At 39.3% G+C, this 26,087-nt stretch overlaps 1 protein-coding gene across 1 annotated transcript in view; it reads right to left on the minus strand.

The window, feature by feature from the left end:
* Nucleotides 1-25,792, minus strand: part of LOC125178413 — a 95,313-nt gene extending 69,521 nt beyond the window's left edge. Inside the window, exon 1 of the mRNA XM_047882092.1 lies at nt 23,567-25,792. Coding sequence (XP_047738048.1) covers nt 23,567-24,770 — 1,204 coding nt within the window. The 5' untranslated portion in view covers nt 24,771-25,792. The remainder of the gene's footprint in view (nt 1-23,566) is intronic.
* Between the last annotated feature and the right edge of the window lie 295 nt (nt 25,793-26,087).

A 26,087-nucleotide genomic window follows, 5' to 3' on the forward strand; every position in this document is an offset into this window, starting at 1 on the left:
CTCTATACATAATTTAAATCACTTTTCCTGTTAAGTTTGTGTACTTACATACATTAAAATACGATTTTTCAAGTGTACGAATATTAATTTCCCCCCACTGTACATACAATTAGGATTCCGTTCGAGCAGCTCAATATTTTTTTTAACATAAGACTTAGAACACTGGACCCGGCTGAAATTGATGAGAAATTCTGAAACGTGAATTTCACGAGAAATACCGAAAAAAATTTCGACTAACGAGCACTAAATTACGACATGGGCGTCACAAAAACACATAACTCAAACAAAGTTGAAAGGAACAAATAGCAAGATACGAGTAAATAATTTTCAGCAATCGCTCCCAACATCACAGCAAATTCCTGCATCATCAACAATTCTGCTGAAAACTTGGTTTAACTTTCCCAAACTTCGCCTAGTTCCATGAAAAGCTCAAAGGCCAAACTGAACCCGACAGACGAATGTGCCATACAATGCAGAGTATGGAAGGTCGGTGGCAAGATTTGCGCAATTATACTAGTATCTTCTTTTTTTTTACCCGTAAAATACACGAAAAAACAAAATAGCGAAAAAATGGGATTAAAACACGACGATGTAAGAAATAAATGAGTTGTTTGAAGTTATAAATTAGATCGGTTCAAATTGTACAGTGAAGCAATTAACTCTGTCAATGAACAGCAAGCCATAGCGGACGCTATCTTTGCTTGGCAGCAACTGTATTGAGAAACACATTGGAAGTGACTGATTGGCGAATTTAGAGACATCTAGCTTGTCATCCAAGTTGAAGCCGTTTAAAACGCTTCGAAAATCACTAATACAAATTTCAAAAAATAGAAGGAGAAAATAATGCCGATAAAAAAAGTGTGATGAAGGTATAAAAAAATGCTAATTCACAGAATGATTGCCTAGCTAACTGAATACACTCACATTGCCAACACATTTCGCAACATTGTCATTGTAAATACGAGCGTGACTTGCAAATATCGGATACGAAAAATTTTAGGAATGATCTATAACGAGATAGATATTTACACAAAAGAAATAAGCAGAAAAAAATAATAAAAACGGAAATAACAACATCATATATTTTGTTATTTTCAGAAGGAAGCGTGCAACGAAAAATTAAAATTCAAAATAGCAAATCCCCGGGAGGTTGCGGTCAAAGTTCGATGGCAAGTTTTTTAATTTGTCTTAGACAGCATATGAGGCTAGGCCCGTAGTTCCCTAACTGCGATGTTAGGACATCTCTGGTGGTCGCGGAAAATTTTGGGGTTTGAACGATTTTTAAATATTTTCTACGACACATAAATGTTCACTGCCGAGCACCAGCTAACCTCTAAACGATACAAAGCATCACCATTTGCCAGCCCAAATGCTCTTACCGTTAAATTGAAATAGTACTTACGCTAGTTTAATGCCCTAATTTTGAGTGAATTTAGTAGGACAAAATGCTGCTAATACTGAAAAATAGCGGCTAATATGAAGAACTATGGAATATTCGAGTGGTAGTTGATCATACAAAGTTTCTCAGTCCATAGGCTAGACGGTGTCTGGCGTCACAGAAACTAAGACATGATTATAAATTGCCAGGCCTCGCTATCTGCGAGGACAGCTAGCTGGAAGACAAGTAAGAAGTCATGTCCATAGAACCAGGCCTGTAAAAAATGTAAGAAATAAACGCATGAATCAAAGTGAAACTGCACAAAAAGCTTTAAAATGTTTTTACACGAACTCGGACTCCGTTTTGAATAAAAGAAGTGAACTATTAACTGTGATTGAAAACGAGCGGATAGACATTATTTGTATTACAGAAACACTCCCTAAAAATCGCGGGGGGAAAATTGTACCTGTTGAATTTCAGTTGCCAGGATTTGATTGTTTTCATAACTTAAATGAAGAGCAGTGCAGTAGAGGTGTAGCTTTGTGGGTTAGAACCTCTTATGGGGCCCAGCAAGTCAAGTTATCTGCAGAACATCAATCAGCTAGAGAATCAGTGTGGTGCGAACTTTAGCCTCTTACAGCTCACATGAGGCCGCCATGCTGCCTCTTACAGCTCACGGGAGGTCGCCATGCAGCCTCTTACAGCTCACGGGAGGTCGCCATGCTGCCTCTTACAGCTCACATGAGGCCGCCATGCTGCCTCTTACAGCTCACAGGAGGTCGCCATGCAGCCTCTTACAGCTCACGGGAGGTCGCCATGCAGCCTCTTACAGCTCACGGGAGGTCGCCATGCTGCCTCTTACAGCTCACGGGAGGTCGCCATGCTGCCTCTTACAGCTCACATGAGGTCGCCATGCAGCCTCTTACAGCTCACGGGAGGTCGCCATGCAGCCTCTTACAGCTCACGGGAGGTCGCCATGCAGCCTCTTACAGCTCACGGGAGGTCACCAAGCAGCCGGGAGGTCACCAGGCAGCCGGGAGGTCACCAAGCAGCCGGGAGGTCACCAGGCAGCCGGGAGGTCACCAAGCAGCAAACATATCTTTGAGCGGCTGTAGAACAAAGAGTTTTTGTGGTATAGAATTGAGATTTTGCAGATGTTGGCTACATAGGTTGTACATAATTCCATAGAATTTTTGTTTCAAACTGAATAAAATTTCAGGAGTTATAAGACTTTTAGTGAGCTCTGTTTTTTTTGTGTCACCCTGTATTCTATCTATAAATATTCTGGAACGTAAACCTATTTTCAGAAACAAAATTTGAGCGCGTTACCTGAGATCGTGAAATTTCCGCAGCAACTTAATACTTATACTTGATCAATAACACAACAATTCCAATATTTCCGACTAATACATTGGATCCGTTTCAAAATGAATTCTAACGCGAATTGGTGTTTACAGCACGAAACGCTAAAATATTTACAAGATTAGAATTCAATAGCAAAACACCTCGCGATGTTTTTATGCTAATGGAATTGATGACCAAAGATTATAAAGGTGTTTACAGTGGAAGTCCGTCAAACGCTTATAGCTAGTATGGAGCTTCGTTAAAAATTATTCTCTGAATTGGAATGAAAGATCCACTGGAGATCAGCTGACAAGGATACACAATTAAGCCCGTAGGTCATTTTTCATTCATATAACGCTATAACTATCCTCATCGAATGATGCCAAATCAGGGCTCCTGAGACTCCGTTATATCTTAAAAGTTGGCTCGGACTTGACTTTGAAATAATTGGATGAGGCATCATTGGAAATATTTTATTATAACTGTAAAAACAGAGATAAATCACAGTTGCAATTTTTATTTTGACAAGAATTTTCCAAGGTAGAAGGCATGTTCCCTTGCAACTGGCTTTTCTTGAATTCAGTGTCTACGCTCGCCCGACCAGTAATAAAAGTATACGAGTCACCCAAAAAAAGTCAGATTACGGTTCACAAAATTTTCATGAAAAGAAAACCACTGTGTAAAAATCAGTCGAGCAGCTGTGTGAGTACAAAGCCTGAAACGAAGAGAAAATCTCAAGATGGTGTAGATATAAATTTCTATAGCAATGATGGTTGTAGAACTAATTTGCATTTTACGGGCAGGAGAAACGTCAGGCTATTGTTAGAATTGCAGCTCATTTCTCTGGCACGGCTCGCAAGTAAACAAGTTGACGACATGAAAGCCACTCTGATGAAACACCTTCCGGTGAGCAAGGAATAAAACAAAGCTAAAAATAACAAACAAATGAAATAAAAATAACTGGGGTTTACGCGCGAGTAAACTGCATACGCGTCGCAATCACGGAGAGAATACAATGAATATTAGGCGTTGACTGAGGCGACGGTTTACAGCGAGGAGTAAATTTGTAAAGAGTTTTCACCGATGCCAAGTCTTCTTCATGGTTTACTACGTGCAAGGTCTATTTTAATATTCAAATAACCGGTAAAAAAGTTTGAATATTTAGAACTGTATTAATTAGAATTTAGAACTGTAAGCTGTCCTCATTTTTATTTCTCTGTCACCTGCGCCCAAAGAAATGAGTGAGATTACGTCGAAATAGCGATGCACTTATTTAGGCTATCCAGACGTGGCTGAAGCGGTCCGAGCAAATAGTGTGCCACTATTTGTACAAGGCAACCCATTCCTTTTGTGAGTGTATTCAGTAATTATACTGAAACATTTTGCAACAATTCGTTGTTTCACGTACACCTTCTCTCCAGCTGCACGGTGCATCTCCGGGGAGTTTCTTATCAATTTACCAACCTTAAGGGGCTAAGCACTGCACAATTAGTACCCTATTGCGTGTAAATTAATACGATTATTTCGTGACAATTAGTACGATTATTACGTCGTCAGAGACGCGATATTTTGCCGTGACCAGGATAAGAACCTTCAAGACACAAACACTCAAAGTGATACGCGGGAGATTCCTCGATGATAAAATTCATCATGTAAATAATGATCGTGAGTACACAGCATTCGTTCACCATTAAATCTGGCGCTATACTCGATGATCATGGAATTTTTCATTGTATTATCTACTCGTTTAATCTGTCTGCGCAATTGTCAATTCGTGAAATAAGTGAAAATGTAGCCACTTAAATAATAAAGCCTGTACAGTGTACAGAAATTCGTGAGCTGCTATAAACTTTATTAAATTTCCAAGATTCCGCTACGCTCGAGCCATGACTCTCGCTAAGCAAGGCAATTATTTTCACTTTGGGGAGCAAGACACTGCACTTTAGGGAGATGAACTGCTTGCTGCATAGCAAAATGATTAATTCATGTATCTCTTGAGACCGAATTAGGTTGATTGAAATAGTTCAACAGTTTCTCTCGTTGAAATCATTACTGAGCAAACAAAAACCAGAAAGAAAAATCCCAGAGTGCAGGTTAAAATGAAAAAGTCAACCTAATTTTATTGCAGGATCAAACTGAAGTGGAAATTATTTGTAAATGAACGCCATTAGTACAAGCGAATTGTCAATAAAAACTCATGCGTGTCTCGCGCGACGAGCTACTCACTAGCTACCCTTTCTTTATACGCTAGTGAACAAAACAAAGCTAGTGCAACACCTTCGCAACGACACGTGTACAAAGGCACTCAGTAAGTGAATAGATGAAGGATGCAAAGCCAATATGCGAATAACGATCCTCAATCTCGCATCACGCATCAGTGAGCACTGCGTTAAAGGCTTAAGAGACAATCCTTATGCAGACAGAATTCGATTCGCAACCATATTTTGCAACTAAATTTGATTATTTTTCGGAGATCATAATGGATCACTTAGACTCATAGATCAATTTAAAGACTTCTGAAAAATCGCTTAATTATTTTTTCAAATTATATATTCTACACATTAGCGTATGTCAGAAATACGGTTATTCAGCTATGCCTTTGCCGAGGCAAAGGCTTGATGCCGTCATCGCTTGAGCTGTTCAGACACTGGAGACAAAGAACACGTCTCGCCTCAAAGCGAGCACATGACGAGGGACGACATTCCACGCGATACTGAGACTGCACTGAGCTTTTGTTCAGCTGAGATGAAGCGGTACGTGTCCAAAGATCCAAAGGGTTGGAAACGAAAATAATTCTCTCGGAATAGGTCGCAGATGCATGGAAATGCACTCCGTGAATACACGCTAGTAAACACGTCTAAACATCAGTAGGGCTCACATTTAGGAGCAGCTCCATGTATTAAGGAGCAGTTTGAGATGTGTCTGAGATGAGATTGAATGTGTCAGGGGTCAGTGTGAGAGCATGGCGCCGGATAATTTCGCCTAGTTATGCTATCAACCGCCAAAGCGATAATTTAAATATATAATCCAGAGGAATCAAAAAAGTTTTTCCGTACAATGTAGACTATATATTTAACAGACACTCTAAAACTTTGTAACCCATTCGAGACGAACGTAAAAAATATTTGTAGACGAGTTGGAATCTTTAAATCAGAATGTATAGTCATACGATGGTTTTGCGTTCAGCATCAATAAAAGAAATATATCAGGAAAACATTTCAGATCGTGTGTTCGAAAATTTTCCTACTCTCAGTTTATCGGGGCGCATGCCGGAGGCCAGCTTTGCCAAACTTCACACTTAGTTCATATTCCATTCCATAGGTAAGAACGCTAGAGTGCATAACGGCCTATGAAGTCAAGAGCTCAAAGCCCTAGCGCCGGATGTCCACAGCCACAAAGTAATTAAGCTTGCCAAAGGTAAACATGGCCATACTGCATCTGGCCAAACCTCTTCAGGCCTAACCTATACAAGCTGCAACCTTTCTACACCCAAAACAAACCTGAGTGGACCTAACCTAACCTCATTGGTTGCAAGCAGTTAGAAAGGCGGTCCAAGTGTGCTGGTAGAGCCCGTCATTGGCTGCAAGAAGGTTGTGAGACGGGACAGCGTGAATAGGTTAGGCCAGAAGAGATTAGGCCGGAGTAGGTACAGCCGGATGGGGAGCTGCCTGCTTTTGAGCGAGCATGCTTAAGCATTGGCTGAAGACCTATGCCGCTATTATCTTTCGGCAGTGTGTCGCTTGTCTGGATTACGGAGTTCAAGCGTAGTCTGCGGCTTCTAGTTCTGAGGCTGAGTAAAGTTAATGCATGGTGAAGCTAGGCGTTGGCTCCAGGGACTATTTAAGAGTAAAATTTGTGGCCTACGGCTGCGCCCCCAGTTTATCCAGTCCACAATGTGAACGGAAACTCAGCCTAAATAATAATAGTTTAGTACAAAAAAAAGTGGCACGTAACCTGACTATTACCGGAAGTTTACTTTAGCCAATAGCTGCGGAGAGCACTTCGCGGGGGTTTCCAATAATATAACGAATTCATGAAAATTATATGAATATCAAGATGCCCACTGAAATGGGTAACCAAATTCCATGTTCGGGAAAAGGCAGTCCCCGGAATACGTCTTCACAATTTTATGGACTAGGAAATGAATCTATTTACTGTCATAACATTATTATTATTACTTTGTTCAATTTTATTTTCATGTTTTTCCATTTAGATTAAGATAATTAAGATTATTCATGAATTATTTTAAAAATTTCAAGTGAAACAGTTTTATTACACTGTTAGAAAAAACGGTGAAAAAACGGTCCCACCGGCGTTCTAGTGGCCGGTCGCCCCGTGAAAATAAACTGTTTCGCCGTTATTATCAGATGTTTTACGGATTTCTAGTGTAAAATTAGAATAAAAACGGCAACGCGATGTTTCTTTTCACGTTCCGACCGGCCACTGAAACGCCGGTAATACCGTTAACGGTAATTTTTCTAACAGTGTACATCAGAAAATTCTAACTTGCGTTATAAATTGAACAAGAAAATAGTGAAGTTGGTCTAGACAAGTGACTGTAAAACTGCAGCACTATATTTTTACGCTTACATAAAAAGGTTGTCACGCCCAATTAAATTACAATCAACAGATTAGACAGGAGGCCTTGAAATCCAAGAAGACGTTAATTCAGACAAATGCTTTTCTCATTAACAAAATGTAAACATACAGCCGAAGACAAGCATAAATTTTCCAGGATTCATCCGATTGTTACTACCAATTTTTTGATATATCAAAAACAGTGCTGAATTTCGACAAGTTATATCCGAATTGACAAATGGCTGATTTTACATCTTGCATGGGTAACTGATGAAGATTTGCCCGATATTTTTAGAGGATAATTTTTGTATACATACCAATAAATAATTTTAGACTTGTTTAAGATGATTTTTCCCCCAGACATCAGCTTGAAATTTTCATATTTTCGTATCTTTTTTCTATGACTATACCAAGGAGTCTTATAACACTGTATTGATGCACGTTAATTATGATCAATAAAGATTGTTTTGTGATGTTGCAGCACAGCATTTGGTTACGACTAATTATGTCACAAACTATATTGTCGAAGTATAAAGTAGTAGCGAAGTCGATCGGTGCTGTAAAAACAAGGCAAGTTTAAACATGTTGACTTTACTACTCTCTATTAGATGTATTTAATGACCGATTTATTCATTGTGTTTCATGCTGCACACAAAGTAGGGAAATGAATATCTGAGATGACGATATTACGTTCATATTCCATGAGTGCCTAACTGATGAACGCCATGTGAGATGGTAAATTTAAAAATATTCTACAATCTTCGCGCTTTGGATTAGTTGCATTTTAGTTCTCAAAAATCGGCATGTTATCGGTCATTGTTATGGCAGTCGAGGCAAAATATTCAATTGTAGTATGTAGATAACTTACGAGTTACTTTAAACTTTGAATAACATCTATAAAAATCTGGTCTAACGGAGGCTGGGGATCTTGCCCATCGTACTTGTATGACGCTGTCGCAGTGAAGCAGGAATTTCAGAGCCCAAAACAGACTCGGAAGATGCTTTGTAAATCCAGGCGTGAGGCAAAAGATGCTCTAGTTGATCCAAGTAATGGTGTGTTGGGCACTTTTATATCGCACTCAATTTTTCCTGCAGATTACTGAGATTTATATCCACGGCATGCCTGACTCCTTTCTATCAACTCTGAGCACAGCAAAAACAGTATTGGGTAAATTTCGGTAACCTCACCAAATGAGCTTGGGGGTGACCGGCTCATCCCATAACGCGCAAATGCCCACCTCCGGCACAGTGGCGAAGCAGTAACTCCTCCTTTATGCGGTTACGAATAGAATTAAATTCATAGTTATTTTTAGGGATTCCAGAATTAATCAGTTTTACGAACGAGACAGTCCGGCAAAGCCAATAGGCTAAGAGAAAAGCATTGCTTCAGGACTGAATACTGCACATGCGAATAGTCAATTTGGACACCAGCATCATACGAAGATGCACGAGTTTAATCCAATTTTGCGTGGACAGAAAGTGAGATGACGAATATAGTTAATACATGTAATTAAAGTATTCAAATTGATGACCCCTATATTGTAAACAAATTGAAGCATAAAATGACAAAACCATTTGCTGCGGGCGATGGCGAGAAGCAGCGCTTGATTGCATGCGCGGTCCAGACACGAGTTCTCGAGCGCGGCCATCAGAGCTGCTGGCTAATTATGCCTGCTGCAGTTTCCTGCTAATCTAATTTCGCCCTCTCATGACACGCCAAAAGCTCTGCTGCAGGAGATGGTGGAGCACAGACAGTTTATAATTATTTTGCTCGCATAACTTACCTAATAACAACAATTAATTACCATGTTGACATTCTGTGACCAAGCTGCAAAAGTCACAACTAATATTCTTATAGAAGGAAAGAGGTTTTCGCGGTTTTGCCAGAAATATTTGATGTAAATAAAGTTTATTTATAAGTGCAGAATATAGGGAGGCTAAATAGAATTTCTAGCAAAATAGAGCGTCTTACGCAGCTTGACAATCTGAATGTATTAAGATTACGGGAACGAAGTTGTCAGAAGCGTAAACCTGAATTTAAATTCTTACTCTTCATATGTACTCTTCTTTCACTTTATTATGCTTACCGAAGTATATTTTTCCTAAATTCCTTCGAATTTATTCAACTTTTTATATCGATTACTGTTGCATATTTTTTCTTCATCCGGTAATTTGATTTCATTTTAGCAGCTAAAGAACAAAAAGCGAGGTACGAGAACGTTTGACTAACAATGTTACCACAGCATAATAATTTCAGCATCATTATTATGACATTTTTTAGCATCATTATTTCAGCGTCTTTAATTACGCATCATTATTTCAGCGTCTTTAATTAAGCAGCCTTTTTTCAGCATAATTATTTTATGATAATTATTTCGGCACCACTAGTTTAGCATCACTAATGCAGTCCACGCAGCATTTCGCTGTCACGCAACCGATCTGATCTCGTCAGGCCACCCGCGAATGTGGCAGCTTATGGCGGCCATTACGTGCTGTAATTGCATGCTGGTTCCACATTACCCTCTAATTACTGCACGAAATTGCTCACTCAGTTACAGTTACGGCATGCCAGTCTCCCATTACCCTCTAATTACTGTACGAAATTGCTAACTCAGTTACAGTTACGGCATGCCAGTGTCGCATTACCCTCTAATTACTGCACGAAATTGCTCACTCAGTTACAGTTACTGCATGCCAGTCTCCCATTACCCTCTAATTACTGCACGAAATTGCTCACTCAGTTACAGTTACTGCATGCCAGTCTCCCATTACCCTCTAATTACTGCACGAAATTGCTAACTCAGTTACTGCATACCTGTCTCCCATTACCCTATAATTACTGCTCGAAATTGCTCACTATTACTCGGCCAAATTATGACCTGTCTTACAAATCTTGTAGGAAATAATAAATAAATATGTGAAGATGTATATTTACAATCTTAATTAAAGTGGTCAAATTATCTTGACGAATGATCAAATAATGTAATCATGCTGACTCGTAAACAAATGGATAGATTATTACAATGTTCCCAGATCGGAGATTTGGTAGTTATAGCGCTGCATTTTTTCTCTCTATGAACATTAACAAATGACAAGTGTGTCCGATTCCATACATTCGAAAACCCATACCAAATACCACCGAGGCTGGGGCTGCTTACAAGCTATAAAATGAGGATAGCGATGTCCATTTCCACAACTCCATTAGCTGACGGTATCGAATTCGCTCGTACAGCGGGAATACTGTAATATTAGTCGCCCAGTCACTTTACATTTACTAAAAATCCCATGAGTCCACCACTCACAGAAGCTCCTGAATAATGCAACGAGCCAAATGATTATCACAGAATAGCAGTCTTTAAACAACAAAACACAGTACAACAAGACTAAATAAATGCATACAGTAATCAATAATTTACACGTTGAGTAGGAGAAGCAGCGTATGAAAGTTTCACCAGCAAGCGATTATTGCATATAACGATTTCAAGAAATTCAAATTTTCTGTGTTTTTTTTTTTTTTGTGTAACGCGGTATTGCACCAGAATGATTTTCACACATGCACAGTTTGAATATAGTGTCCGATGGGCCAGCACAACTTGAGCATTAGTTGCTTTTTATTTAATGTAGTATTCATCAAGTCCCATTTCCAATTTTAAATCGAAAGTAAATTTTTTTACGAGAAGAACTACAAGATTTACAAGATTCAATTTATAATGCGCAGAAAAATCTTCATCTTAACTTCAGTCTTTAGTTGACAACAGTAAATTCTGGAATAAAACTGTCGGTAAACAAATTTGTAACAAGGCGAGGCTCAGTAAATAACGGGACTGGAAGTTCAGGACGCAGTGAGGCGCACAGGTAACTTCCCCACGGAGAAAAAGGCTTGCAGCGTTTGCAGATTCACTGGGGTTTGTTTTAGCAAAAATTGTTTATTATAGAAGACCAAATTTGAGTCACTCAGCATGCCATAACAGCCTATTATATTGTAAAGTTATATGAGGCTTCAGTGGCCAATATAGCCACATCCTTTCCTTAGTATTTGATATGTGAGAACAGCTTAATTTTTAGTATTTGCACATGAATAAGAACAATAAGTAACAGAAATACTGGCGAAGCCTCAAACACTGTATCTGATGCTACAATTATTTTGAAAAATAAAGAGGACAACTAACACGAAATTTATTTCGGCACTCGACTAACCTGACAGAGTGAGTGGATATAAAAAATCATAGTTAAGGGAGAGTAAAAGAAATTCATGACGGCAAGAAAATTAATTCAAGGACAATAAAAAATTATTTTAGGCTAGGCACAAATATCGATGCAGCCTCGAGCAGCTAATTAAAGTTATTTCTAGTTAACAGATTCACCAACAGGCATTCATTAAAACAGAATTTCTTGATAAAAAAATTACCCTCGTTTACTTCTCCGTCAATTGATTGCATTAATGCAAGTGAGGAACTCAAGGATATCTATCTTTTTTATTATCGGTTTGTCGAACTCAGCTGAGCGAAAAATGAGAAAAATTCGGGTTCAGGAAGGAGCAAAACAAACTCTGGAAACCGTGAAGCATTATTAGTTGAATGTTTAACAACCTGATTTATAAAAGTCTTATTCCTTAATGTGACTGTGACTGAGACTTTTTTGATAAAGCAATTAACAACACTTGATGCTGCAAACGATAATAGACTGAGAAAAATTATTGAGTCATATTGTCAAAATATTGACGCATTTTTGCACGTAGCACTGATACGTCCTTTTGTCATGGACAAACAGGATCAAGGGGACAAACACAAGGACAAAAAATGCACGGATTTTTGACAAAGCCTCACTCCATTTGTTTGAGTGCAGCAATTGCTGGCACAAGTGGTCTGGCGTCGGGGGAGCAGCAGCACAGCGTCCAGAGCTGCGAGGCGTGATTGTACCTAATGCGCTCATCATGAATGTGATGAGCAGAATGATGCGTGGGAGTGCTCACGCCATGCTGCTCATTGCTCACCTTCCAAGGCTCAATGAATTATTCGAGGTTTGTTAAATTGTTCATTATTTTTGTTCACAGCGATGACTTCACATAGCCAAGTGTAGTGATAAGTCATTACTCGGCGCTAATGTTTCGTCGAGCTCATAACGTCAGCTTCTTACTTCACAGCTCGCAGATCAAAGACTTCACAATTCAATTTTCATCTCGTAATGATGGCTCAGTGTTCACTGCTAGCTCCTCATTCCTCTATGTTTCATAAGTAAAGTTCATTCAATTCTCACACATCCACTTGTTAGGACTCAGTGTTCACTCCTCAATTCACAAAATAGATAATTTTCCATAAAAATTTTAGTATTGTAGTAAATAAAACATTGCTAATGTTTGCTGTACTTGCTTCATAAGGTGTACTCGGTTGCTATCGGTCGAAATTTAAGCTATAGTTGATTATTACGGTATTTTTATTTACAGTTAAATTTACAGGTTCGCAGTGACGTATTATGTAAGTTTTTAACGTACTATGGTAAAAAGGAGACAAACTCAACGAATAACGTGAGAAGAAATTAAGATAACTGGCTGTATTGCTGTAGCTCTGGCCAACAAGCGGCCTCTTACAGCTCACATGAGGCCGCCATGCTGCCTCTTACAGCTCACATGAGGCCGCCATGCAGCCTCAAGGCAGCCGGGAGGTCACCAAGCAGCCGGGAGGTCACCAGGCAGCCGGGAGGTCACCAAGCAGCCGGGAGGTCACCATGCAGCTCTTATAATTCAATTAATGTTGCCTGTGAACTACCCCATGAGATTTCGCTCAAGCGTCACTAAGCAGTAATGGAGGGGATAAAACTTAAGTAGACATCCTATCTCAACTTGTGAAACTTTTATTCCAACATTAACTTCTCGGCAAACTTAAGCCCGGCAGCGTGGAGGCAGCGCGCGCTCTAGCACGTGGCTGCAGAAAAGCAACTCGATCTGAAAGGCAAGCATATCTGCTGGCTGTGCAGTAGGCAAATGGCACCTGTCTGTGTGATTTATCGTAAGGCCTATTTACTTGTGCGGGTTTTCAACGATAAGTCAAAAAACGCCACCATACAAAATTTAAAGAATAATGACCCATAAATAATGTTGACTCAATTCGGTATAACGATATTGAGAAGGAAAATTCAACGCTATCAAGCAAGCAACCTAGCAATGTCTGGGACATCTATATTTGAGCAGACATCTAAGCGGTTTTTTTACATTTGTAAACTCATTATGATTCATTGTTACGAATAAAATTTCAACAGCACCCGGTATTGGCGTTACTAATTTCGTCAGAAGAGACCGCCGCGGTGGCAAAGGCGAGTTTGTCGCTAATGGCAACTGTCATTATAATCCGAAATTTCCATTAATAGTAGTAGAATTTTTAGTTCACCTCAAATGTTACTCTAGCTTTGCAAAAAATCTTAAGAGTTAAAATGTAGTTCAATAGATGTAGTTCTATCGTTGAAGATGTATTTGAAAGTACCACCAAGCTTATAGACCAAAGTGATATTTCCCTACAGCATTTTCGAAATGAGCAGTCAAAGCCTACAGCCATCCGGAGTCGAGAAACAAAAGTCACTTTCAAGTAACGCGCGTCAAATCATTGTCGTAAAGGATCCCATAAATGTTAGTCGTAAAACTCCGCTGAGTCCTGAGAGGTCACAAACTGGCAGATCTCACAATTGCGTTATTTTCCTTTTACCAGTCCATTGAGGCTGTGAAGAACGCTCAGGGGAGTAAGAAACCTTCCTAGGATGTGATCTCCTTTACGAACCTTAATGCCATAGAAAGAAATGAGGGATAACAACAGCGCGGGCGAGAAATAAGATAACAGCGTTGGCAAGAGATGGCATAACAGCGTTGGCAAGAGAGACGGCATAACAGCGTGGGCAAGAGATGGCATAACAGCGTGGGCAAGAGGTGGCATAACAGCGTGGGCAAGAGATGGCATAACAGCGTGGGCAAGAGATGGTATAACAGCGTGGGCAAGAGACGGCATAACAGCGTGGGCAAGAGATGGCATAACAGCGTGGGCAAGAGACGGCATAACAGCGTGGGCAAGAGATGGTATAACAGCGTGGGCAAGAGATGGTATAACAGCGTGGGCGAGAGATGGCATAACAGCGTGGGCGAGAGATGGTATAACAGCGTTGGCAAGAGATGGTATAACAGCGTGGGCAAGAGATGGCATAACAGCGTGGGCGAGAGACGGAATAAAATATAAATATGAGGCGCTCACAAAAACTAATCTCATAAAAAAACTTGCTTTGTTGAGGACCGAAGAAGCTGCGGGCAAGCAGGTCATTGTATTTCTTAAAGGGGCTATGTTAGTTCTAGCTCCATTATTTAGAACAGTCAGAAAAAACAGTAAAATTTAACTTATTTATACAGCGGACAACTAGTGTTATATTTTTATTAAGGTTAATGAAATTTTGCACTTTGAGAGATGACGTGAAACGAATGAAATTTATTCAGATACGAAAAATATTAACAAACAAGTATCACGCGTGCCTCTTCCTTGGTTAATAGGATCGGTTTCTCAGTCTCGGATAAACCTGTTTGCTTGTCCTTCCTGTCAATAATCAAAAATCTAGTTAATGCTAAGTGAGCTTAATAGCAAAGTAGAGAGTGACGTTTGTAGAGTCACATTATCACCGAGGTCATCGCTAACTAAATGAATAATCGACCAACGCTAGCGGCACGCGAGGAGTTCAACAAAAGTATATTGAATTTACAATGCATGCATTGAAATATGCACTTCATTAATTACTTTAGCTCAGAATAAATGATGTGATTAAAATTGAAAAGCATGTACATTTCCGAGTCTGATTGTGAAGAACCTCAACCATATTTCAACATAAAATTAATCAATAAAAACATATTCGTTTAATTAAAACATCAATATACCTATTAATATGAATAGAAAAATTATTAATTAAATAAAATACTATATCAAGCATGAATTTGCAAATTTAAAGCACATCAGTGCGATTCGGGTGACGTTCTTTATTTATTATGTAAAATTCTGCCAATTCATAGTCAGATTTTTAGAATAATTAGAACGTTGCTAGAACACAATAATATTTAACAGTTATTCCATCTCCTGCTTCAACTTCCAACAGTCCCTCATAAATGATCGTTGAGAACAGTAAGCAATTTCAATTGTAAACTTACGATTAATTTCAGAAGTTCATACAATTATCCTCTCCGTATACACTATTATAGAGTATATAGACACACGACTCACATCTTTCTATGACCGTATTTCGCACTCATGACTCACATCTTTTTATGTCCCGTAATTCACAATCATGACTCATCTTTTCATGACCCGTATTTAACACTCATGACTCACATCTTTTTATGACCCGTTTTCACACTCATAAGTCAGGTGAACACATCGTTTATTTGTCGATAACACGCTTGGTCTTTCATGACCATCACCTAGGGTTAATTTCACTACAAATTTGTCCCAACACCTGCTGCCTGTTATTGCTGTTCAGAGGCGTGCCTGGCATGTGTGCGTGTGTGTGGCATGTATACGTGTGTGGCGTACGTGTGCGTGAGAGGGTCGCAGGAGGATAGCGGGAGGGTCGTGAGAGGGTAGCGGGAGGGTCGTAAGAGGGTAAGGGGAGGGTCGTGAGAGGGTAGCGGGAGGGTCGTGAGAGGGTAGCGGTAGGGTCGTGAGAGAAGCGGGAGGGTCGTGAGAAGGTAGCGGGAGGGTCGTGAAAGGGTAGTGGGAGGGTCGTGAGAGGGTAGCGGGAGGGTCGTGAAAGGGTAGTGGGAGGGTCGTGAGAGGGTAGCGGGAGGGTCGTGAGAGGGTAGTGGTAGGGTCGTGAGAGGATAGCGAGAGGATCGTCGCCAGCAACGCCTGAATTATGGATCCCATAATATAAGTGACAAGCACCCGAGGGTCCTTCGAGACCCACGAAGCTAATCCCCGTGTGTCTCATAGGACTGAGTCTTGGTGTCATAAGGCTGATTCTCGCGCGACTCAGGAGGCCTAGACTCATAAAACTTTCACATGTCTCAAAGAATCCGTCGCCTCTGATGAGATTAAGCCTCACCTATGTCAGGATACATTTGAGTTACATTATAGGTATTTCTGAACTAAGAGTTCAATGGAGTGGTCTAAGCTGATGCACGCGCGACACATTGTTTATGTAATACACTCAGCACAACTCGAAATTTTCACCATAAGAATATTCTGTCATATATGCAGTTGAGATCACGAATTATGGCACAGCGACCCTAAAACACGTTGATGAGTAACGTCAAAAACATCATTACACTAAAATTTTCAAAATCAGTTTTACATAACTAAAAATTTTTCGTGAAATTTAGTACAAATTTTAGAACATATCTAAAATCTAATGCCTCACATCTAATTCATTCATTTCAAAAGAGTTCATCACACGTTCCTTTTATGCGAAGCACAAAGAAAAGCCGATGACCAACCATTTTTATATTTCCCGCCCCCAGAAAAAATTGAATTCTTAGTGAACTTTGTTTTCCATTAACCTCGGCCTTTGATGTGTCCATGGCAGATGTATATGAGGAGGCTCATTTAATGAATTTGTCAAAAGGGCAAATGTCAAACGTTTCGGCGTTGGGAGCGTTCGTCAAAACTCGAGTTCATCGTTCCTTTTGGAAAGATATATAGATTCAGAATGAATAAATTATCGGTCCTCAAATATCACATCCAGTTCAAAAAAACGATAACAATTTATAAAAAATGGTTTGAATTGTTTTAGTGGTGCTATCAGCGTCATCACGTGAGCGAACTCGGGGATTGTTATTCTGCACTATAGGCGCGAATATAGGCGAGGGGACAGATGATGGCACAGGCAGGAATATATTCGTATATGATGGCACAGGCAGGAATATATTCGTATATGATGGAACAGGAACAAATATATTCGAATATGATGGTACAGGCAGGGACATAGGCGAGGATATACGTATACGAGGGTACAGACAGGAATGATATATTAGTATATCAGTATATGATGGCACAGGCAGGGATATATACAGGGAGGATATATACGAGGGTACAGTCAGTAATTATTCGTATATGATAGCACCTGTCTCTTATACACATCTAGATGTGTATAAGAGACAGGGCGAGAGACGGAATAAAATATAAATATGANGATAGCACAGGCAGGGATATATACAGGGAGGATATATACGAGGGTACAGGCAGTAATTATTCGTATATGATGGCACAGGCAGGGATATATACAGGGAGGATATATACGAGGGTACAGGCAGTAATTATTCGTATATGATGGCACAGGCAGGGATATAGGTGAGGTACATAAGAGCGATCAGCGAAAGCATCACTGACAAGACAGCCTAAATTCTTGCTCTCAACTTTCATTGTACAGGACGCTCGCAGTTGCCTTGCAGACCAAATACGTAACTCGTCCACACATGAATACGGACAGGAAATACACAAATTGTTATATGATAGATAACAGAACTAGAGCAAGCGCAAATTAAATTATTATACATGTTACAGAGCAGTCAGTCACATAATGGAGCCCAAACTTCTTGGCTTCATTAAATTGGTCTTATTCAATAAATACAGTGATTACGGCCATCAATTATTTTTTGTTATATATTATTCACTAAAATCAATTGAAATCAATATTTTTAAATTAAATGTTGCTTACAGCCCTAATAAAAAAGAAATAAACGTTACGCTATCATGTCATTACGGATCGATCAATACTCTTTATGAAAATGCCACTGCGATCAGAATTTAAAACAACAATTTTACCGCAGTCAAGGGCCGAGCTAGACTCACACCGCGACAGTGGTTGTCACGGCACGACAAACTTGCGTTCAACACTTCACGAAGTTCTAAGCGCCACCCGTCTCCATGCATATCGTCATCACGACGAAAAATGATCAAGTGCCCGACTGCCGCCATCCGAGCCGGAAAAGAATGGTGTTGTCGCAGCACCCGAAGACTTCGACAAGGCTCAGGGCAGCGGTCGAGTGTTCTTCACTAGGCTTCTGCATTGTTGTAGGATTTATAGTTGATTTTGGTTCTAATTTTTTATGCAGTGTCGCTATTTGACAGATAAAATCTGAAGATGAAGCTCAAAGTTGTCAGCAATGAATAAACTGATGACACAAAATTGTGTTTTAGTTATGCAAGCTTCAATTTTACAGATGCACTTTATTTACGAGTTTTTAACAAAATCAACATAAGAAAATATAACTCGGTACTCACAGCAGTGAGTGACAGCGCGCATTTTCTCGTCGACGAAAACGTGAAGTCACGGACAGACAGACGGACATGACGAGCACAATAGGGCATTTTTCCATAAATTAGAAAATGTGCTAAACAGGCAATTGGGAAAAAATTACAATATGAAAAACATACGAAGGCGTTAATCTTAAGTAACATCAACGCACCGCGATTAAAGAGACATTTACAGTATTATTTGATGCAGAGTCTAAAAAAATCGAATACCGCTTGTGTCTAATATGAAGAGAAGGAATCGTTTGATTGCAACCTCAAATATGGTGATCGAAAAAGGTAGCTAAATTTGCTCGAATGAAAAGATGTTACCGCGAGCGATGAGCATTCAAAATGGTTTTATAAAGCATTAGAAAAGAGCCAATGAAAGCTCAGAGAACTGCTGAACAGTTCTCGAAGAAAAAATAGCGAATAAAAAATCTTCAGAGGCTCCCTTCAGTGGCGAACATAAGGTGGTAAGGGTAAATGTGGCGGCATGAGCTAACTCGCGATCATAAACTTCGATGGGAAAGTAATCAGGGAAGGCAAACAAGCGTTCGTTAGCCAGGCTCCAATCATTCCTCGCACAGCCTCGATGAGGCCTCACGGCATTCTTCAACGCGGCTCTAAAGAAAACGCTAAATGTTTCCGGCTACTTTTCAACGGAACTTTCCTTAATGAAATTACAAGTTTTCCTGAAGTCGCCTCTAACTTTTTGTCACTTTCATAGATGACTTTCGAACGGTGGGAAAAGTGTCGACTATGGCATCAAAGCAAGATGCAAGTGCCAAGAGACGCGCGTCGTAAAAGCAAGAAATTAAGGAACATTAAAGACAGGCCTTGTGGGGGCTGCGAACGAGGTGCTCGATCAGAGGGCTTCCTCTTAACATTGCGTTGAGATTTTGTTATTTAAATAACAAGATTTTAAAATACGATTGGAATAAAATTCGCCTATCTCTGGGCTAATCTAATCAAATCAACACCGTGTTGAAGTGGTAAGAGATTAACACTGAAAGAAATCATAAAGATATATTACTTTCAAACCGCATTGCTTACACCTAACGTTCACAATTATGAATATGAGAGTTTCACTGACGAACGCACTGTCCCTGTTCAGTGCACGCACGCACTAATCCGTCGTCCACGCAGCACTTCCCGTTCACGCGCCTTATATTCTTTAGATCATTCGCAAAATAATTAATTTTTTTATCATGTAGATATCTTATGCATATCATTCATTCGGCAAACACGAATTTGACGAGCAAATTGGTAGTGCGGTTCGTCAGAAGGCCTCACCACTCAGTTATTAAATGTAAACCAAAAATGTATCGGTAAAAATTCCATCCTGATAGATAAAATATTATATATTTCTAATTGAGTTGATGGGAAGGGTTCTTTGGTATTAAAATTATTATCAGTCCAATAAACTTCCCACCGCCCATGTTATTTAAACGAAACATACAATCGCTCATTGTTGCATATGAAAATCAACAAATGTGCCGGCACAGAGCTGTGCCAACCAACTATGCTGGAAAAAGCCCAGGTTCTGACAAGACTTTAAAAACAACGAAGCGTCACAACTGCGCTCTTCACAAAAATAAAGGCAAACGAATGCGCTACAATGACGACTTTGTAGCAAGCTTTTTAAAATTCCCGCTGAAAGAGTCTCGCTGCAATTAGCTTATGAGCCACGCACAAAAAAGGCAGATCAAAGCTCCACTAAACTTTTACCAAACAATCTGCGCACTTCACCCCTAGAATTTTTTTGAACAAAAAATGTGAAAATTAGCAGAAGTTAGCAGTGAATTTTTGCCATAAGGTAAGTGGGCAAGTAAGCTGATTCTTTGAAACGAGTTAAATGTTTTCTGAAGGAGTTATCTGATGTCTCTGAAAGAGAAATTATACAAAATCGCGTCATATTTTTGGTCTCTATAAGCTTCAAGCCCTTGAAGAAAAACAAGATAAGATGAGATAATTTCACTTGGCAGTTTTAGATGCAGTAATAAGACAGTTTAGGTAGAGCATAACGCGATATCCGGTACCGCAGCAACGCATTAATCATAATTCGTGACGCTTATGACGTCTCAAGCAGAGATTTGGACCCGTAAATGGCGGTCTTCAGGCTCATCAGCACCTGGATTAGCCTTGAGTGAACAAGAGGGACGTAACATATGCTGCAACGACGACTTAATATTAACCTATCAAGGCTATTTAAAAAGTAAAATAATTGCCAAGTTCAAGTTTGTACAAATTACACACAATTTTAGAAGCAACGTAAAGCAGTTACGCAAAATAAACCTAGCATTTACAATTCAAATAATTTCGTTGATTTCGTATAAACGAATGATTAGATTATCCCGGTATATCTATGGGACCACTATACATTTTTCAGTAATGGTTTACTAGCCGATTTACACATAAATGAGTTCAAATTATATTCCCAGACAACCTCCCACTAAGCAATTTCACGGTCATTAATGCAAGTCCTTAAGTCGAACGCACAATAATAAGGTTAAGGCTGGACCCGCAATCGCAATAGTGGCCGCGAATAATGTCCTCAGTAGAAGCACATATTTATTCATAAGCACCCGCTACATTCTCGTGCAATGGAGGTAAATTAGCATTATTGTTTTGAAACTGCACAATAAAACCGCAGGTTATATAGCTAGAACTTCAAAATAAAGAAAGAATAAGCATAAGAAGCTGATGGCCGAAAATCGAGCTAAAGTTTCACGAAAATTTAGAACTAGCGTGTACAATTTGAGCCTGAAAATTTTTTTCCATCATATTGAAAAGAATCCGTTGGTTTAAAAGATCAAGCCTGCAATAGGCGAGGCACTTGTATTTTATCAACGCATGAAATTACCGACTTATTGATAGAGCGATATTTTTATAATTTGCCTCAATATTTTAATTTAATGATTATATTTTAATGTTTAATCGAACAATAAATGAAATAGTTTTATACAATTTTATGAAATCTATATTTTTCTGAAGATTTCCATCAATTGCCAAATTTAATACTTAATAAAATGACGAATAAGTTATTTATTTATCATATTGATCTAATCTATTTATTATTACACATTTGCATCATTTACTGTATTTAATATTAAATCAATAATGAATAACAAATTTCTAAGCAATATTCATTAAAGCTATATATTCTAACAGATCTTCAATACTTTCGGCACAGAAATGTTAAACGTCCGCTTACGGTATGCGTTGATACTTGGTCTCGTCGCAGCGACGCTATATTAATTAAGTTCGCGTCTCTCTAATTGCCGCTTAGCAATGCAAGATAAAGGAGCGATAAAAGTATGACTATTTTTTTACACATAAACTTCCTTCCAAAACTACAAGTGAGCAACTCAATTAAACTTTCATGTTTAACACTTATTTACAAGCGGTGAAAGAAAATTATTAAGGAATGTAAAAATTTTATGCGTTGGAATCTTTTCAATGTTATAATTTTTTGTTGAAAATCTATCAAATAGAGTGAGCATTATGGCAGATGTTATTTGTAATTTAGTATTTGCTAGCTTTTGTTTCGTTCCTAATTCAATACTAACGTACGTAATGTGTAAAAATAATAAGAAAAAAAGGTTTCCTCATCCCTAATATCCCACCTGTAATTAATTATAGAATATTGAAATTGCGTTTCATCAATACTGTAATAAACGGGTTCGGTCGCAAAAAATTAATTCCATAATAAATCGCAGTAGATGATAAACTTAAATCTATATACTCGTATATGCTAGGAAATTTCTATTGCATTTCCAAGCTTGAAGCAAATCTCGATCTCATGCTTGGAGCCACAATATCAACACAACAAACTTTATGGAAATTGTGGAAGTTCCACAAAAGCTCCTCAGGGCAGCAAGATAACGAAGAAAATCGACGAAGAAAGGCGCTCCAGTTGATTGCTCGAGGCTGAAAGAGAAGATTTTTTACAGCTGGCTTGGGTGTAAATATCGATAGGTTTACCTTATTTCTAGGGGAGGCGGCGAACTGCTGTGCCAAGGCTCATTTGAAGTAAGGTTATGATGGCCTTTCATCAAGCGAGATAAGAGACTTGAGAACAAGAGTTAAATAAGTGATAAGAATCAAAAGCGATTGTAAAAAGTAAATTCTATTTAGCGCATTTTTCATTTATGGAAAAAATGCACTATTGTGCTCGCCATGTCCGTCCGTCCGTCCGTCCATCTGTCCGTCTGTCTGTCTGTCCGTCCGTCTGTCCGTGACCTCAAGTTTTCGTCGACGAGAAAATGCGCTCTCTGTCTCTCACTGCAGTGAGTACTGAGTTATATTTTTCAAATAAAAGACGCGCAAGTAAAATTACAAAACCAATAGATTAACTGAAGGCTAATATACTAATATTAATAATGGCCTCGGTTAACAAAATGTAAATTATTTACTGCAAATAAATTGGGGAACAAAGGAAGGATAAAATGGCAGAAGGTAGCTGAAAGAAAGTTCACGTACCGGAACTACGTTTGCTTTTCACAGCTCTAAAAATATTATTAAGAAATATAACACTAATATGAAGATAATAATCGAGCAATTCAGTCTTGGGCTGGATGGAATTACAAAAACACTCAAGAATCTAGAGAATTTAAGCATTCATTTGCATTGAATTTACTCGCGTCCGTGAAAGTTTCAACTAGGTGACTACCATCGAAGCGTTAGTTACAAAGGCTAGGTTTGGAAAACGATCCAAATAACATAACAAAATTATTATCGACCGAAATTCAGTATATCGCCTAAAAATGGTTTTAATTTTAGAACATTATGTTTTCATATCGATTAACGCCAAAATTTGAATTCAAATATCGTCGCGTTGAGGTCAAACGAAAGAATTCACTGGCGTATAGGACAATAATTTTCTCGTAGAAATTTCAATTTTTTAAGCCCGTTAACGCCTGACTCTGGAGCGGCAGGCCATCAAAAGTTTCTGACAGACTTCGAGTTACTTACTAACGAAAATCGATATAAAGGTAACCAATAAAATTCATCTTACCTCTGTTTCCTGTCTCGGGAGCAGATATTCGAGAAGCGCTCGATGAATGTCTTCGGTAAATATCCAAGTGACTGTGATACGAAGTGGAAGAATCATTCCTCCGTCTGTGCTCCCTTTCAACAGCCTCCAACAGCGGAGAATCAACAGATGATTTCCAGGTGGACAAATCTGGGACGTAAGAGGATTTCCGCGACAGCGGCACATACTCCGATCTGGCGGAGGACAGTTTCCGCCGATACTCGGGCGGGCCCGATACTGTGGCGGTCAATGTCTCCCGCTTCCGAGGATAATCAGCTAACGATTTTTTCCTGCCGAGCAAATTCTCTTCTTCGAAAGAGATCGATTGTAATGTCGGGTCTTTGGAAACTGAAATTCTCCGGTGAACTGGAGGAAGGTTGCTAAATGAAGCTCTGGGAGACGTGGGATAGTCGACTAACGATGGTCTGTGTATCACTGGTGCACGAGAAACAAAAGAGGTTTCGGCAATCTCCTCTTCGGTAGAGTCATCTTCTGGTTGCACACAAGCCGAAGGTCTCCGATAGCCAATAGCTGAAGGAGTCAGAGATGGCCTCGGACTGCTGGAAGCTCTTCGTCTAGGAGCCGAGGAATCGAATGAACGTCTAGGACTTAGGTAATATGGTTGGTCGATGGTAAGACGCTGATCCAATGACGTGTGTCTGTTGGAGGGAATTTTCTTGGAGTCAATGCAAGTGTCAGAAACAGCTAAAGCTTTTGAATTTTCGCGGGAATTTGTTACTGATAACAAATCAGAAGAAGCACGACTCGTAGTGGCGCTATCAAATGATCGTCTGTGAATAAAAGGAGACGGTTCTACAGATAAAAAACTTTTCTGAGTTTTAGTGGATCCATTGGACACTCCGCCGAAGCTTCTAGTCGTTTCGGGACTCTCACTCGCGTCTATCTCGTCGACTTTAATTTTTCCTGAGTTAGAATGCGATTTCGAAGAAACAGAGTTTGAAGATTTAGAAGATACCAAAGATGAGGATGATTTGGACTCTTCGAGGAAAGCTTTTTCTTCGAGCGCGGCTTGAGCAGCAAGAGAAGCTCGTCTGTTCCTAGCGGCGATGGCCGCGGCGTGCAGCCTTGCTACCGTGGAAGACCGACGAGATCCACGACGGTTGGTGCGAGACAAAGTGCGTCTCGGGCTTGCCGAAGCTGCTCCTTGTGATGACGTCGACGACATGAATCACGCTACCGGACACACGCACTAGACGTCACGTGGTCATGCACAGAACACTAGGTCACGTCAGCAGTCATCATGACGTCCAGGACGTGTTCCGTACACCGCTGAATGTCATCACGGATTTTCAACGTAATACAGATTGTTTACACAAGGTAGTCCCATATTGGAATATTATTGTGATGGGAAACATCACTGGTTAATAGGTACCACTGTGCTACACAAAACAGTTTGGAAATGTGTTGAAACTATGTCTATAAATGATGATGGTAATGGGCCGTTGGGTGAAATTCTGCATTTGGACCAGGTTTTCAATTGAAGCGTTTTAAATTTTTTGTCACCATAAAAAGCTGAACAATTCAGTCAATATACTTTAGCAACAATTTCTGTGCTTATCAGGAGGCTTTATGTTCAAATTGGCCATTATTTTGGAAGAAAGCACTTTCGTTTAGCGATTGTTTTCACAAATTTTATAGATACCGCATTACCTTTAGAAGCTGAATTGAAAAGAATTACACATTTGAATTTTAACTTTTGCTAATAAAAATTAAACCCCACATGAGATATTCAATGATTGATGACATTTGAATATGGGCATCTGTTGGCGCCTTTCTTTCACGCCAGCGTTGAGCCAAATTTTCCATGTCGATGCGAAGCATTGACAGACAACATACATGCAAGTCCATATTCATTTCATATCCATATTCATCTAAGCTTAAAATTACTGCATCATAAATACAGTTTTAATGTCTTCTGCTCTAATCCTAAAATCGAAGAATAAACACTGAGAAGCTGAATATAGGAGTAGAAGTATTGATTTTTACTATCAGTCGGCTCTTAAGTTTCAAAGAAAACACGGACTAATTTCGAACCAGTTCTTCCTATTTTCATTTTTCAATACAAAGTATATCACAGTAAATAAATCGTAACACAAATTTTAGATATTAACACTGGCTGTAATTTAACTTCCCATGACGTGGCCTGTGAGCGGGTCAAACAATTACTTGCATTTTTCGGAACTTCAAAAAAGTATCAGCAGAAAAATCTGAAGGAAAAGACAAACATAAATCGTATCATTTAAAATAGGAATACATTCAACAATTCTAATTAATTTTTATGCAAAGTTCTTATTCTAAAGCTTAAGGTTGAGTTTGATACTTTCATAGGTTGAAAACGGAGACAACATGCTTTACATGATCGACGAGGAGTTCAAGGGTTTTCATTCTAAAGCTTAAGGTTGAGTTCGATACTTTCATATAGGCAAACCCCCTTTCAAAGCCCCACCTTGAAAAGTTTCCAGACTTTCCCACAGCTGACCAA

This window comes from Hyalella azteca, unplaced genomic scaffold (assembly GCF_000764305.2).
Source record: "Hyalella azteca isolate HAZT.00-mixed unplaced genomic scaffold, Hazt_2.0.2 contig9625, whole genome shotgun sequence".
Taxonomy (NCBI): Eukaryota; Metazoa; Arthropoda; class Malacostraca; order Amphipoda; family Hyalellidae; genus Hyalella; species Hyalella azteca.